This window comes from Salmo trutta, chromosome 6, assembly GCF_901001165.1.
Source record: "Salmo trutta chromosome 6, fSalTru1.1, whole genome shotgun sequence".
Taxonomy (NCBI): domain Eukaryota; kingdom Metazoa; phylum Chordata; class Actinopteri; order Salmoniformes; family Salmonidae; genus Salmo; species Salmo trutta.
Window position 1 is genome coordinate 51,141,016 of NC_042962.1, and position 15,324 is coordinate 51,156,339.

The following is a 15,324-nucleotide window of genomic DNA, read 5'->3' on the forward strand; positions in this document are numbered from 1 at the left end:
CTTCCTTGTGACCTCCCTCCCTCCCTCCGCTCTCTCTTCCTCTCCATCCCTCTCTCCTCTCCATCCCTCTCTACATCACGCTACATTTTCCCTTCAGTCTCTCGGCTCTGGACTGTTTTCCGGACCGTTTCCCGTCGATGTTGAGACTCATGTTCCTCTTCTTGTCCAGGTTGAGCAGCTCCTGAAACAGCTCGGTCACGTTGTGGTTGGTCTTCGCTGACGTCTCCATGAACGCACACTTCCACGTGGTCGCCTTGAACACCACACAGTAGGATTATTAATAGTATTCATTTTATTACTGTTATTAACAGGAGAAAGTAGAATGAGAATTCACTTTACAGCAATCGGCCCAACAATACCAGACCTGGGTAGAATATACATAAACTACTTTGAGGTGGGATTTATTTAACTTGGGGTTTGCACTTTTGGGACTATTCCAAACTGAATCAATATTTTAAAGTATTTGACATTATGTAGGTCTACTGAACCCAGGTCAGATTTATTTTTTTATATTTCAGATGTCAACGTTACAGACCTGTGCCTCTCCATCTTTAGTCTCCACCTCTCTCTGGGTCTCATCACTCTTGTTGCCCACCAACATGATGGGGATGGTCTCTATGTTCCCCTTTATGGCTATCACCTGGAGAACAGAAGGAGAGATTACAACACACAGTCACCCACAGTCACACACAGTCACACACAGTCACACACAGTCACACACAGTCACACACAGTCACACAGACCTGCTGGTAGATAGGCTTGAGTTCCTCCAGTGACTGTTTGCTGGTTACAGAGTAGACCAGTATGAAGGCATGTCCTTTAGATATGGACAGCCTCTGCATGGCAGGGAACTGGTGACTGCCTGTTGTATCAGTTATCTGGAGCGTACACACACTCTTATCACAGCTGATCACCTGTAGACACACACAATTACTATCATCAGGATATTACATCATTATTCATTGAAGAAAAAATACATTGCTTATACTCAATGCTCTTTGGATCACTAAGTTGTATCATTTGACTTGGTGCATCAGATCAGTGGATAAAATAGCCCTCTGGACACACTATATATGGTCATTACGTCTATGCATCAGATAAAGCAGTTGGCCTACTGCCCATCGCTGATTACCTGTCAATGCATCGTTTTGTCTGAAACGGCACCCTATTCTCTGAAGTGCACTATGTTCAGGCCATGGTCAAAGTAGTGGACTAAACAGGGATTAGGGTGCCATTCCAGACGCTGCCTGCGTCTTCCTTCCTCTCCACCACCTCCTCTCCCTGTCTCACCTGTCGATAGGTGTCCTCCACAGTGGGAATATAGGTGTCCCTGAAGGTGCCTTTAACGAAGCGTAGGACCAGGGAGCTCTTCCCCACTCCCCCCGCTCCAAACACCACCACCCTGTAGTCATTACTCTGCTCAGGCATGCTGCCCCCTACTGCCTGGACACAGTATTAAACACACAAACAGAAGAGAGAATATGTGAATTGCAGTACTGACACCAGGTATAGACAGCCACATGTACTGCCCCCGGTGGAGACAGCCACATGTACTGACGCCAGGTGGAGACAGCCACATGTACTGCCCCCGGTGGAGACAGCCACATGTACTGACGCCAGGTGGAGACAGCCACATGTACTGCCCCCGGTGGAGACAGCCACATGTACTGACGCCAGGTGGAGACAGCCACATGTACTGCCCCCGGTGGAGACAGCCACATGTACTGACGCCAGGTGGAGACAGCCACATGTACTGCCCCCAGGTGGAGACAGCCACATGTACTGCCCCCAGGTGGAGACAGCCACATGTACTGCCCCCAGGTGGAGACAGCCACATGTACTGCCCCCAGGTGGAGACAGCCACATGTACTGCCCCCGGTGGAGACAGCCACATGTACTGACGCCAGGTGGAGACAGCCACATGTACTGCCCCCAGGTGGAGACAGCCACATGTACTGCCCCCAGGTGGAGACAGCCACATGTACTGACGCCAGGTGGAGACAGCCACATGTACTGCCCCCAGGTGGAGACAGCCACATGTACTGCCCCCAGGTGGAGACAGCCACATGTACTGCCCCCAGGTATAGACAGCCACATGTACTGCCCCCAGGTGGAGACAGCCACATGTACTGACGCCAGGTGGAGACAGCCACATGTACTGACGCCAGGTGGAGACAGCCACATGTACTGACGCCAGGTGGAGACAGCCACATGTACTGACGCCAGGTGGAGACAGCCACATGTACTGACACCAGGTGGAGACAGCCACATGTACTGACCCCAGGTGGAGACAGCCACATGTACTGACCCCAGGTGGAGACAGCCACATGTACTGACCCCAGGTGGAGACAGCCACATGTACTGACCCCAGGTGGAGACAGCCACATGTACTGACCCCAGGTGGAGACAGCCACATGTACTGACGCCAGGTGGAGACAGCCACATGTACTGACGCCAGGTGGAGACAGCCACATGTACTGACCCCAGGTGGAGACAGCCACATGTACTGACCCCAGGTGGAGACAGCCACATGTACTGACGCCAGGTGGAGACAGCCACATGTACTGACTAAGGGGGTATCCCTGATGAAACAAAAGCTTTTAACTACCGTTAACTTACCACAACTCATCTTTCTGTATCGGAACATATTCCTCAAATACTATTCTGCATTCTTGGCAGTATGTGTGTGTGTGTGTGTGTGTGTGTGTGTGTGTGTGTGTGTGTGTGTGTGTGTGTGTGTGTATTATTGAACAGCTCTGGGGCTAAACACTGGTTATAACGACCGATAAACACCAAATGACAACACTGGAATTACAATCCCACTTCAAACTAGAACACCACCACTAGGTGCAGACATGCTAATATTCATGGACCAATGTGGGAATTTCAGTCTAAAGGTCCACACACACACACACACTCTTCTGTCCTTGACACTTGGGCACAGAGATTGATGACACTCTTACCAAAGGGGACTGTCTCACTCTGACCACCTTTCTTTCCTTCTCTGATGAATAGAGGTGGAAGGATAGAGAGCTTTAATGAATGGTGTAAATGCATCTGGACCAGCCTGGACCAGCCCAGCCAACTCTACATTAGGAGATCACTTTGGCACAGACAAAGACTCCTCTACTCAGCATTTGTCCTTCTCTCGCTCTCCTCCCCTCATCTCATCCCATGTGTGTGTGTGTGTGTGTGTCTGACAGTCTCAGTGGGTAGCTGCCTGAGAGACTGACGGTCTGTCGCACACACACCTGTCAGCTTTTTGTGTATGTGCAAATGTGTGTGTCGCCCCTATGACTGAATGCAGTTCCACACACACCCTTGGCTGACTTCTGCTGGCAGATCTGATCACAGCTAGCAGAGGTGTGTGTGTCTTCAGCCAGGGGAAATACATACTGATACTCTGTGTACACATGAGTCCAGGCGTCGTCGATTCTATACCACAGACACACACATACAGAATGGAACCAAACTCTGACTGGGTTTCTCCTGTTCACATCTACTCACACACTGCTTCAATGCTTCATCTGTTCTGTCTGTGGGTGTGCATGGGTGTGATGGAGAGATGCAGAGGAAATAAGCATTCAAATCTCGGTGTCCCGCATATATATTTCACATTACAAAGCTTTGTTTGTAGAACATTTAAAACCACTTCTTAACCTGTCTTCATCCCAGTTCTAGACAACAACGCCTTCATTCCATCACTCCAACAGATTTCTCCGACATTAAGATGAGCTTAGTGTGTGTTTGTATGTATATAAGTGTGTTTATGCATGTGTGTGTTACAGATTGCACCACAGGGGTCTAGGCTTAGCAGCTAATCATTGAGCTTAACCTCTCTGTTCTTCTGGACTGTCTGCATTGGCCCAATTCCCAGGTCTTAACTCAGCAGCACGCCTCCTTCTCACACACACACACACACACACACACACACACACACAGTGTAGGAAAACTATGCTGATCCTGACATCCACAATCCATGCCCCTGCTGGTCAGTATCTGGGGGACATGCAGGAGAGAAGCAGACAGACAGCGAGCAGGAGAGGAGTGGACAGACAGCGAGCAGGAGAGGAGTGGACAGACGGACAGCAGGAGAGGAACAGAGACAACACTTCAACCAGTGTGAGCCGAGGTGCAGCCAAAAATCACATGAACATTAAAGGAAATAGGTGCCACTCATAAAAACGTGTTTATTATACTTTCAGGACACTCACACGCCATTCTTAGAAAGGACATCAGAAACTCAGGCCCTTGCTGGTCACCATATCCCCATGCTAGAAAGGACATCAGTAACTCAGACCCTTGCTGGTCACCATATCCCCATGCTAGAAAGGACATCAGTAATTCAGGCACTTGCTGGTCACCATATCCCCATGCTAGAAAGGACATCAGTAATTCAGGCCCTTGCTGGTCACCATATCCCCATGCTAGAAAGGACATCAGTAATTCAGGCACTTGCTGGTCACCATATCCCCATGCTAGAAAGGACATCAGTAATTCAGGCCCTTGCTGGTCACCATATCCCCATGCTAGAAAGGACATCAGTAATTCAGGCACTTGCTGGTCACCATATCCCCATGCTAGAAAGGACATCAGTAATTCAGGCCCTTGCTGGTCACCATATCCCCATGCTAGAAAGGACATCAGAAACTCAGGCCCTTGCTGGTCACCATATCCCCATGCTAGAAAGGACATCAGTAATTCAGGCCCTTGCTGGTCACCATATCCCCATGCTAGAAAGGACATCAGAAACTCAGGCCCTTGCTGGTCACCATATCCCCATGCTAGAAAGGACATCAGTAATTCAGGCCCTTGCTGGTCACCATATCCCCATGCTAGAAAGGACATCAGTAATTCAGGCCCTTGCTGGTCACCATATCCCCATGCTAGAAAGGACATCAGAAACTCAGGCCCTTGCTGGTCACCATATCCCCAAGCTAGAAAGGACATCAGTAACTCAGACCCTTACTGGTCACCATATCCCCATGCTAGAAAGGACATCAGTAATTCAGACCCTTGCTGGTCACCATATCCCCATGCTAGAAAGGACATCAGTAATTCAGGCCCTTGCTGGTCACCATATCCCCATGCTAGAAAGGACATCAGTAATTCAGGCCCTTGCTGGTCACCATATCCCCATGCTAGAAAGGACATCAGTAATTCAGGCCCTTGCTGGTCACCATATCCCCATGCTAGAAAGGACATCAGTAATTCAGGCCCTTGCTGGTCACCATATCCCCATGCTAGAAAGGACATCAGAAACTCAGGCCCTTGCTGGTCACCATATCCCCATGCTAGAAAGGACATCAGTAATTCAGGCCCTTGCTGGTCACCATATCCCCATGCTAGAAAGGACATCAGTAATTCAGGCCCTTGCTGGTCACCATATCCCCATGCTAGAAAGGACATCAGTAATTCAGGCCCTTGCTGGTCACCATATCCCCATGCTAGAAAGGACATCAGTAATTCAGACCCTTGCTGGTCACCATATCCCATGCTAGAAAGGACATCAGTAATTCAGGCCCTTGCTGGTCACCATATCCCCATGCTAGAAAGGACATCAGAAACTCAGGCCCTTGCTGGTCACCATATCCCCATGCTAGAAAGGACATCAGCAATTCAGACCCTTGCTGGTCACCATATCCCCATGCTAGAAAGGACATCAGTAATTCAGACCCTTGCTGGTCACCATATCCCCATGCTAGAAAGGACATCAGTAATTCAGGCCCTTGCTGGTCACCATATCCCCAAGCTAGAAAGGACATCAGAAACTCAGACCCTTGCTGGTCACCATATCCCCATGCTAGAAAGGACATCAGAAACTCAGGCCCTTGCTGGTCACCATATCCCCAAGCTAGAAAGGACATCAGAAACTCAGGCCCTTGCTGGTCACCATATCCCCAAGCTAGAAAGGACATCAGTAATTCAGACCCTTGCTGGTCACCATATCCCCATGCTAGAAAGGACATCAGAAACTCAGGCCCTTGCTGGTCACCATATCCCCATGCTAGAAAGGACATCAGTAATTCAGACCCTTGCTGGTCACCATATCCCCATGCTAGAAAGGACATCAGTAATTCAGGCCCTTGCTGGTCACCATATCCCCATGCTAGAAAGGACATCAGTAATTCAGACCCTTGCTGGTCACCATATCCCCATGCTAGAAAGGATATCAGAAACTCAGGCCCTTGCTGGTCACCATATCCCCATGCTAGAAAGGACATCAGTAATTCAGGCCCTTGCTGGTCACCATATCCCCATGCTAGAAAGGACATCAGAAACTCAGGCCCTTGCTGGTCACCATATCCCCATGCTAGAAAGGACATCAGTAATTCAGACCCTTGCTGGTCACCATATCCCCATGCTAGAAAGGACATCAGTAATTCAGGCCCTTGCTGGTCACCATATCCCCATGCTAGAAAGGACATCAGTAATTCAGGCACTTGCTGGTCACCATATCCCCATGCTAGAAAGGACATCAGAAACTCAGGCCCTTGCTGGTCACCATATCCCCATGCTAGAAAGGACATCAGTAATTCAGACCCTTGCTGGTCACCATATCCCCATGCTAGAAAGGATATCAGAAACTCAGGCCCTTGCTGGTCACCATATCCCCATGCTAGAAAGGACATCAGAAACTCAGGCCCTTGCTGGTCACCATATCCCCAAGCTAGAATGGACAGTAGTAAGGACAATTACTAACCCTGATGTGTCCACTCATCATAGCTCAGTCCACAAACTGTTATGATGCAACCATAACGTGGTCATGGAAGACGACACACACACACACACACATTTCCTCCAACACCCACCTACACACACCCAGCCATGGTCCAATCTCTCTTTACTACCATCCGCTACACTACAAAGCTTAAATCACTGGAATTCCTGTCATCCCTCCCCCTCCTACTATGAACCCACACAAACACAAGGACCGGGAACACACACACACACACACACACACACACACACAAGGACCGGGAACACACACACACACACACACACACAGCAAGGATAGTCATGGAAGAAAGCCCGCCATAAACAGCACATATAACGTTAATCGGGCAAGCATACAATGTCCTGATGTACCGCCTGAAAATATGGAGGGATTAAAAATGGTTTAGCATAGACCTACTGTTAGTCAGAGACTATGCGTCACGTTGCCATCATGTTGGTGGAATGTAGCCTAGAGTGTGTATGTAATGATGTATGTCCATGGCGGGCTTCTAGCAGGGTATGCTATAGGCAAAGTAAGAGTTAAAATACGACCTCGTTTGTTGTTAGCCTGTTACCTACTCTGCCCCTTTCATTCATAAAATACCACAGGGAGAAGAAACGCCATCTCGCTTTTGTGGCGGTGGCATAATTTCAAAGGCGCATCACATCCTCCAAACGAGACATGTTAGATCCCTGCATAGAATATCATCCTCTCTCCCATTCCTGACGATAATTCACACGGTTTATGGCGCAGTAACAGCAACATACATGTACAGATTAATTTTAACATATAGAAATAACACGAACGGTTTGCAATTTAAAAAACACTGCTGCCCCATATTTACCAAGGCAACCGTCCAAGAGAGGCAACGCCACACAATATCAACATTCTCGAACCGAAATAGCCTCAGGGATTTTTCTAAAGATTGATCTGGTTGTGGTTAAGTGCTACATACCTGAATTTGATGTGTAGTCCCGTTTCAGTGGCTGCCTTAGGACAACACGTTTGTAAGGCAAAACGCAGAGTTTTAAAGCATTGTATACTATTCATGTAGAGCTCTCATGTCGTCCGCGAATTCACAGCCCGTGCTCTATCTCTCTCGTTGTTGAAGCTATATTTATCGCTTTCTCTACTTGATATTCCAATGCACTAGAGTTCTAATGCCACAATGTCTTTCCTCCCTCTATCGGTATGTCTCCATCTATACCAGTCTCCATCGATCACCTTATGGCTTGCGGATCAACGCGTCATCACACAACACTCATACACACAGAAACGCAAAAATAGGCCTAACGTTTTAGCGACCGAAAACGCAGGACCGGGCACGGTTTCGTGAATTACCGAGTTTTTATTTCAGCATATCAAGTGAAGCCATACTTTAGTCAGACTGTCGAATTAACAGCAACATATGTTTTGGGAGTAAACTGTAGAAAATGACCATTCTAGCTGCATCCCACTGTCCCTTCATAGCCGCAGGAAGTAGGGGTGCTGAAGGTGCTCCCCACTTATTTATAGCCTATAGCTTATATTTTGCAGTTAAACATAAAGTGTTGCTTAGCCTACTGCATGATCAGTCCCAACCAAAAAGGCCTATTGCTTTTTTATTTGCTAAAGGCACTGTTTCAAATTAAAGTCAGCTGTCAGATTTGGGTACCGTTAGTAAAGGCTTTCATGGGCCAGCTAAAGAGGTGGATGCTTAAACAGCCCATTCAACTGTGTTACCTGTTTCTCCTGCGGCACCAACTGCTTGGGTAGAATCCAGTCATCCACAGCCATACACAAAGTTCAGTAAACTAAAATGTAGATCCTAGGGCACCATCTTGGCATAAAAAATTCCAATAATCACATTCTGAGTGGACATTGGCATGGAGTGTGTGGTGTTTGCAGCACCCCAGGACCAGGTCACTAGGACTGGAACCCTGTACATTTTTACATTTCATGTCTGTAGCCTTGCTTCCCTAACATCTACCTGGCCCAGGATCCAACCACCAGTCCACACACTGACCCGCCCACCAGACCCCTCCGATCCATCCACTCCAATGTCCTACCCTGCAATCACTCCACCAATCCTCCTGGCTGTCACTCCTGCCCTACTGAACTCCCTAATGTTTTACTGCTGTCTTAACCCCATGTATTTCCCTGTAGCCCACTCTGTCTTGCCTTTTTTTTTGTGTGTCAATGTACACCATGTCTGCAGTTTCTCTGTTTTTGATTTATTTGCTGTTTGTTTTATTTTTATATTAGAATTTGTTTATAAAGCGTATTAAGACATGTTTAAATGCACTTTAAATAAATTGTGACTTGATCTGTATCTCTCCAGGACCAGGGCTGGAACTAAAGCCTGTACTGCCTGTAAAGTGTGTTTGTCTCCCTCTGTCAGTGAGTTAGAGTACTGCACTACACACCACAGTCCCCCAGGGAAACTCAAAACCCCACACACATGCATGGACAGCAAAGGCAGTCTCCAGAGTAAAGGAACAGCTGGGGAGAAAAGCCTCAGGGAGAAAGGGAGAGAGACAGTAGGGGATGAGTTAGACATGCAATGCTCTGCTATCACCCCCACAGTCTGGCCTCTATGGTTTGATTAAAGGAAGTGCATTTATAGACTTGCCAGGTTCCCACATTACTACACAAAACACACAGAGAAAACACACAGTCCCTGGGACAGTGAGTATATGTGGCCATTATCAGTCTGTCAGTCAGTCAGTTTAGTCAGACATTACACTCCCAGCATTGACACAAGAGTCATCCCATTCAGACTCGTCTGAGCGAGAACGTTCACCAAAACACATTCCGGATGATTTCACTTCCTGTATACCAGTAAATGTACTGAGCACAGGTCAGCTGGGAATATCAACGTCTTCGTGCAGGGCTATTCCACTCCAGCCTTCATATATGCAGTACTGCTGGTTTTCCCTTCTCTCTGGTAGTTAAATTGAATTGCCAGATTCCTGACAGGGAGTATTCCATAAGTTATCTAACTTTCCTAAATAGTCTGAAATAACTCCATATTTCAGAATTCCTAAAGAATTGAGAAAGGCATAGTGTAACAGACTCCAGTTGTGGAAAGGAGTGAACGACGGAGTACAGACAGCACATTACTCAAGTTCCAGTTTGATTTATTAAAGATAAGGAGAATAGAGACCGTACTAAACAAACAAATACTTTCCAGTTCAGTTTACATACATAAATAATCATCTTGTTCAGGCAGGGTGATGGAGTAAACATCTTTGGCACAGATCTGCAGACATTGCGGAGACATGCTACTATATGCACTAATTACAAGAGACTGAAATAACATGGCTACCTTGTAGGAAATGACCCAGCTCAGAACGGCTCTATCCCAAACATACCCCTAGCTTTTACTCCCTAGATACCTCCATTAGCCCCTACCCCCTGGTACCGTGTTTCCCAATCCATTATTATGGGGCAATTTTTGTTCTAGCCCAGCACTAACCCACCTGATTTAACAAGCTAATTTATCACAGAGTCTGATTTATTGAATCTGGTGTGTTAGTGCTGGGGTAGGTCAAAGGGGGAATAAGCTAAGGGTGGATTTGTGAAGTCAACGTGGCTCCGTCGAGAGAGTCCACTGATTCAAAGACATCTACAGCACATGGGTTTCCTGACAGTAGGCTACAGATTACATTGAGACATTAGCATTGAGACATTAGCATTGTTTAGAGGTCAGCTGGATTGTGTGGTGGCTACCCTAAGCTTCTGGTTGCATTCCAACCGGTCTTTAAAAACTGTCACGCTGCGCCAATTATCAGATGCTACAACGCCGGGATTATGGGAAACTCATCATATAACATTGATACATGTGACTGTTAAAAAGACAGACTAGAAAGCAGAAAATGCATTAGAGTGAAAAAAACTAACAAGTCCCTTTTCTGTGTGCTGCAGAGTTGTCACCGGCCACTGATCACGTGACAGGGTCCATTATCATCCTTCATCATGGGACATCACACACTCTGTTGTGTGGTTCTGTGTGTTTATTGGAGTCGAGGCGTCTTTGAGGCTTGTGGTCATACATCGGTCCGTCACTGGTTCTTGTCATTCTTGAGGGCCTGGTTGACAGCTGGAGAGAAAAACATGACAAGAAAAACACAAGTTATTAGTTTGACTGACAGATCTGATGACCGTGTGGGTATAGCACGATTTACATTGCGGAGATGTCGGATAACTAAGTATCATACCTGACATGTGAATTACAGTTCGCAGCAGTCAGACTGCTTCAGGTGCCTTTTCTGAAGCAGTCAGATTCTCCCGGATCATTTTTTTGCCCGACGTGCGATCACTTTACATTTGAGAACACCGTGGGTGACAATTACTCTACCAGTACTAATTTGCATCGGCGGTGTTGGGGAAAAACGGAGGTGTGGGGAGCTGGGAATGTTGTTTCTGCATCTCCACAATATAAAGCTAACTTGTGTGTCTGTCTCACCTTCTTTAGTGACAGTATCAGCAATTTTCTTGGCCTTATCACTCAGATTGTTGACAACACTGTCCAGGGTGGCCTGGTGTCTGAGGAACACGGGACGGACCACACGGGAGTAGAGAATAGCAGAACCGTTCCATGTCACTGGAGCCATACACCACACCAGGAACAAACACTGTGGGAGAGGGGGATTGAGAGACAGAGGGAGATTCTATGATGTTTTGGCCTCCTGTATATTGAATGACACACACACACACACACACACACACACACACACACACACACACACACACACACACACACACACACACACACACACACACACACACACACAGACACAGACACCTTGCCAGCATAGTAGAAGGGGAACCAGGAGAGGAAGATGTCAGAGAAAGCCTCGGCGATACTGAAGAATCCGTAGACCACCCAGTAGGTCAGCCACTGAGTGTCATCGTCCTTCTTCTTACTCTCTATGGCCTTGATTCTGATTGGACAACAGGACAAGAGGTGAACGGAAATAAATCATTAACATACATCATGTTTAACCCTTCACCTGGAGCATTTGATGTGAGCATGATAACACCCCTTTTTAGATATGTTTTGTGGTGCTACTTACGAGAGGTACGCCGGGTAGACAAAGCCAATCAGGTTACAGAGGAGAGAGGCTCCATAGCCAAACAACAGATACAGACTGATCAGAGAGACCACACCTAGAGAGAGATTCATACCAGATATCTGTCAATCTGGAAACATTTCAAAGCATCTTCATATCATGATACATCATCTCTGTTTGTGTGTATGTGTGTGTATGTGTGTAAGAGCAGGATGTTGGATGAATAAACAAGACAAGGCTTCGTGTGAAACTCAATTCAAAACACTGACATTCACAAATTCAATGTTGACGTACATAAGACATCTAGTGTAACCATGTGGAATATGAACTATGGAACAGGAGAGTGAGAGATTCCACATAGATACTGGTCCCCTCTAACCTAAACCCTCTAACCTAAACCAACAAACTAGCAACTACATTAACCTACAGCCGTGAACTTCACTGTGTCAAATTAACCCTTCACACATTTCAGTCAACATATGTACAATGGATTCCCATGTAAAAAAAATAAAAGGAAAAAAAAGGCTCAATCTGAGTTTTAGAGCTGTACAGAGATGAGGAGGGAAGCAGCTGCTGCCTGCTATTGTAACCCTAGCTAGCAGGTAATCGGCTTTTGTTTGGTTTAGCTCCTGTTTGCATAGGGAAATCATTTAGACATATGGCACCAGGCTTTTCCTCTGCAGGTTATAGTCCAATACACCAATCGATCTAAACAAAAATCAATACACCTCATGATCTTCAAGACTGATGACTAGTTTGTTATGGCAGAAGGCTATATGGCCACAAAACTAGGATTTGGAAAAGCAACACTGGGCACATCAAAATTATTCTCAAATGTGTCAATGGTGTTTTGTTAAAATTCCTGATTTGGAGTGCATCAAGTGTTGGTCATCCACAAACATGCTGGCACTCCCCACATACGGCCCGGGCCGCTACAGACTTAATCAAAAACCCATTCCCCCATAACAGGCAAAACAGAACAGAGACTGTTTGAATACCTTGTAAGAGTCCTTCATTGCCATGGTGCTTGAAGTTGCCAAGGCGCAGACTAAAGCCAAGCCAAGGCGCAGACTAAAGCCAAGCCAAGGCGCAGACTAAAGCCAAGCCAAGGCGCAGACTAAAGCCAAGCCAAGGCGCAGACTAAAGCCAAGCCAAGGCGCAGACTAAAGCCAAGGCGCAGACTAAAGCCAAGGCGCAGACTAAAGCCAAGGCGCAGACTAAAGCCAAGGCGCAGACTAAAGCCAAGGCGCAGACTAAAGCCAAGGCGCAGACTAAAGCCAAGGCGCAGACTAAAGCCAAGGCGCAGAGTAAAGCCAAGGCGCAGAGTAAAGCCAAGGCGCAGAGTAAAGCCAAGGCGCAGAGTAAAGCCAAGGCGCAGAGTAAAGCCAAAGCGCAGAGTAAAGCCAAAGCGCAGAGTAAAGCCAAAGCGCAGAGTAAAGCCAAAGCGCAGAGTAAAGAGGGTTACATAGGCAGACCTGTCAACCTTGGGAATTTCCCTGAGCCCTAGTTTGGACATGACACTTGTCCTAGGCAGCATTAATATAGTGACTAACCAGTGCCGTCCCCTTCCTCCACCCAACAGCTTAGACTGCCCAGTGGACACCATGTCTGAATGCTTGGGGATGTGATCAGTCCCCCTCCACAGGCAGCGGTAGAGCAGACAGAGTCCCTCTCTGACGTTGATGGAAGACTAATAGCCCGGGGTTCCTTCTCCAGAAGAACAACTAAACGGTATAGCCTACAGGCAACTTCTCCTCCCGGTACTGAACACACATTGGCCGCACCAGACGTTAAAGTACTTCACTTCATACTTGACCAGACCAAGGCGCGCGCACACACACACACACACACACACACACACACACACACACCTCTAAGGTATATTGTCTTATATACTCTCTTTAGTGCATATTAGGTCCAGTTAGTTCAGTAGTCAACAGAAAGTCCATCTCAGTCCAATGTAAAATTCTGTTGTTGCTCTCAGGACATTTCCATAAACATCTGTACTGGCAGACCATGTGCGTGTCAATAATACCTCAAAAAGGGCAATATTACAACAGCAACAGAACTAGCCTGGTCCCAGATCTGTTCGTGATGTCAACAATAAGTGAATGAGTAGACATTATGGCAGACAGGCACAACCTCTGAAGGAGCACAACTCAACTGAAGACAGCAGGTCACCTTAAAATCTGCCATCTCAACATAGTAGTTGGTATTTCTGTAGGAGGTATAAATACACCCATTGGCTAGGGAACAGCTGCTAGCTAGACATTGGAAGCTGCTAAGGCGACACCTAACAGTGGATTAACTGCAATCTAGGCCATCTCTGACCTTTGCTATTTCAAATGAGTGTCGTAAATCATACTGTAGGCAGCCTAGGCCTACAACTAATGGGGATCCATAATAAATACAAACAGTCACTTTAAAACAATATCTGGTCTGGTGACACCGTTTTGTTTTCTATGGTTTGTTTGTGTTAGGCCTTACTGGGCTAGACTGCGTTACTGTTTATCAGCTACAACTGTTGCTGGTAGGCTAGTTAGTTAATGTGACATGTCAGCAAAATAACTGTCATATGTGCCGACGTTGCCAAACCAGCCAACGTTGCATAACGAGAAAGTAACCACTAGCGGCTAGACTAGAGGGTGAAGTTACAATGTTTCAACATTGACATAGAGCAGCGTTACAACCAAGCAACTGGCAAAGTCCTACATTGCAAGTGGATTTAATATTAACTCTTACCTGAAGCGATATATTTTCTCTGTATACCAGTTTTCTCCTCCACCGCAGCTAGGAGATCTGTCACAAAGTTCTTTTCATTCAACAAAGCCTCACCGCGGTTATGAAGTTGGGCAAACATTGTTGTAGTGGCGCCGTGTTGAACTTGTGGATTTTTGGATGCGTAGCCTACACACACACACAAATCCAACCAAAATGTTACGGTCAATAAACAAGCAAAAAAAAAAAACGTTAAAATATTTCAGATGTTTAAAGTTCAACACACCGAATTATCCGCGCGTGCCTACCGGCTGTCGGGCATATGGTTCCAGGCGAGCGAGAGGGAGGAGTTTAATTAAGGTACAACCAATCAGAAAACGATTTTGTTGCTACCTAGTTGAAGCGACAGGTGCTGAAAGTCCGTTTTTATCGCCGGCGGTAAAGTTCCGTTAACCATTATGCTACAGTACTAATATCTGGTGAGTGGTGGCGTTTATACGTTTCTGTCATCGCTAGGGCCATGTGTTTTGGACTACCATGCTACGTGACCTAGATTTAAACATTTATTTTAAGCCTTTTCCATAAATTAGAATTATACCAAAAATGAAAGCAATTGTTTGAGGATGGTGCTGGACCATCTGGCATAAAAAGAAAGGGGGACCGTTTGATGAAAAAGCTTTAAACAAAGGTTAAAATCTAGGTCATGTGACATGATTGTCCAAAACACAGGGCCCTAGTCCTTGCACATCTATCTAGTTATATATGTCAAGAAGCAGTAAAAGAGCTTGCAGGCCCCGTCTGTAATTCTACCAACAGCTGACGCTGAGCCTGCCA

At 46.6% G+C, this 15,324-nt stretch overlaps 2 protein-coding genes across 4 annotated transcripts; both read right to left on the bottom strand.

The window, feature by feature from the left end:
* Positions 1 to 38: 38 nt before the first annotated feature.
* Positions 39 to 8,130, bottom strand: LOC115196194 (GTP-binding protein Di-Ras1-like). 2 transcript variants are annotated; one of them, XM_029756824.1, is made up of 5 exons: positions 7,674 to 8,130; positions 1,291 to 1,439; positions 744 to 914; positions 536 to 640; positions 39 to 253 (listed from the first exon to the last, which is right to left on the bottom strand). In XM_029756824.1, the coding sequence occupies exons 2-5, from the start codon at positions 1,426 to 1,428 to the stop codon at positions 71 to 73; spliced, it is 597 nt and encodes a 198-aa protein (XP_029612684.1). In that variant the 5' UTR covers positions 1,429 to 1,439; positions 7,674 to 8,130; the 3' UTR covers positions 39 to 70. The 2 variants fall into 2 exon arrangements, with proteins under 2 accessions (XP_029612684.1, XP_029612683.1); XM_029756823.1 differs by having other exon boundaries at positions 1,291 to 1,443; positions 7,674 to 8,128.
* A 1,690-nt stretch (positions 8,131 to 9,820) lies between these two features.
* On the bottom strand, positions 9,821 to 14,881 carry LOC115196195 (receptor expression-enhancing protein 6). Of its 2 annotated transcripts, XM_029756826.1 has the most exons (6): positions 14,777 to 14,881; positions 14,515 to 14,679; positions 11,776 to 11,869; positions 11,505 to 11,643; positions 11,166 to 11,334; positions 9,821 to 10,799 (listed from the first exon to the last, which is right to left on the bottom strand). In XM_029756826.1, the coding sequence occupies exons 2-6, from the start codon at positions 14,630 to 14,632 to the stop codon at positions 10,762 to 10,764; spliced, it is 558 nt and encodes a 185-aa protein (XP_029612686.1). In that variant the 5' UTR covers positions 14,633 to 14,679; positions 14,777 to 14,881; the 3' UTR covers positions 9,821 to 10,761. The 2 variants fall into 2 exon arrangements, with proteins under 2 accessions (XP_029612686.1, XP_029612685.1); XM_029756825.1 differs by lacking the exon at positions 14,777 to 14,881 and having other exon boundaries at positions 14,515 to 14,770.
* Between the last annotated feature and the right edge of the window lie 443 nt (positions 14,882 to 15,324).

Coding starts and splice junctions, on each gene's coding strand:
- LOC115196195 (XM_029756826.1), bottom strand. CDS start 14,632: ATGTTTGCCCAACTTCATAACCGCGGTGAGGCTTTGTTGAATGAAAAG. Junction 11,870..14,514: donor GAGAAAATATATCGCTTCAG/GTAAGAGTTAAT, acceptor ATCTCTCTCTAG/GTGTGGTCTCTCTGATCAGT. Junction 10,800..11,165: donor TGATACTGTCACTAAAGAAG/GTGAGACAGACA, acceptor TTTTCTCTCCAG/CTGTCAACCAGGCCCTCAAG.
- LOC115196194 (XM_029756824.1), bottom strand. CDS start 1,428: ATGCCTGAGCAGAGTAATGACTACAGGGTGGTGGTGTTTGGAGCGGGG. Junction 915..1,290: donor TGGAGGACACCTATCGACAG/GTGAGACAGGGA, acceptor GTGTGTCTACAG/GTGATCAGCTGTGATAAGAG. Junction 641..743: donor TCAAGCCTATCTACCAGCAG/GTCTGTGTGACT, acceptor TCTGTTCTCCAG/GTGATAGCCATAAAGGGGAA.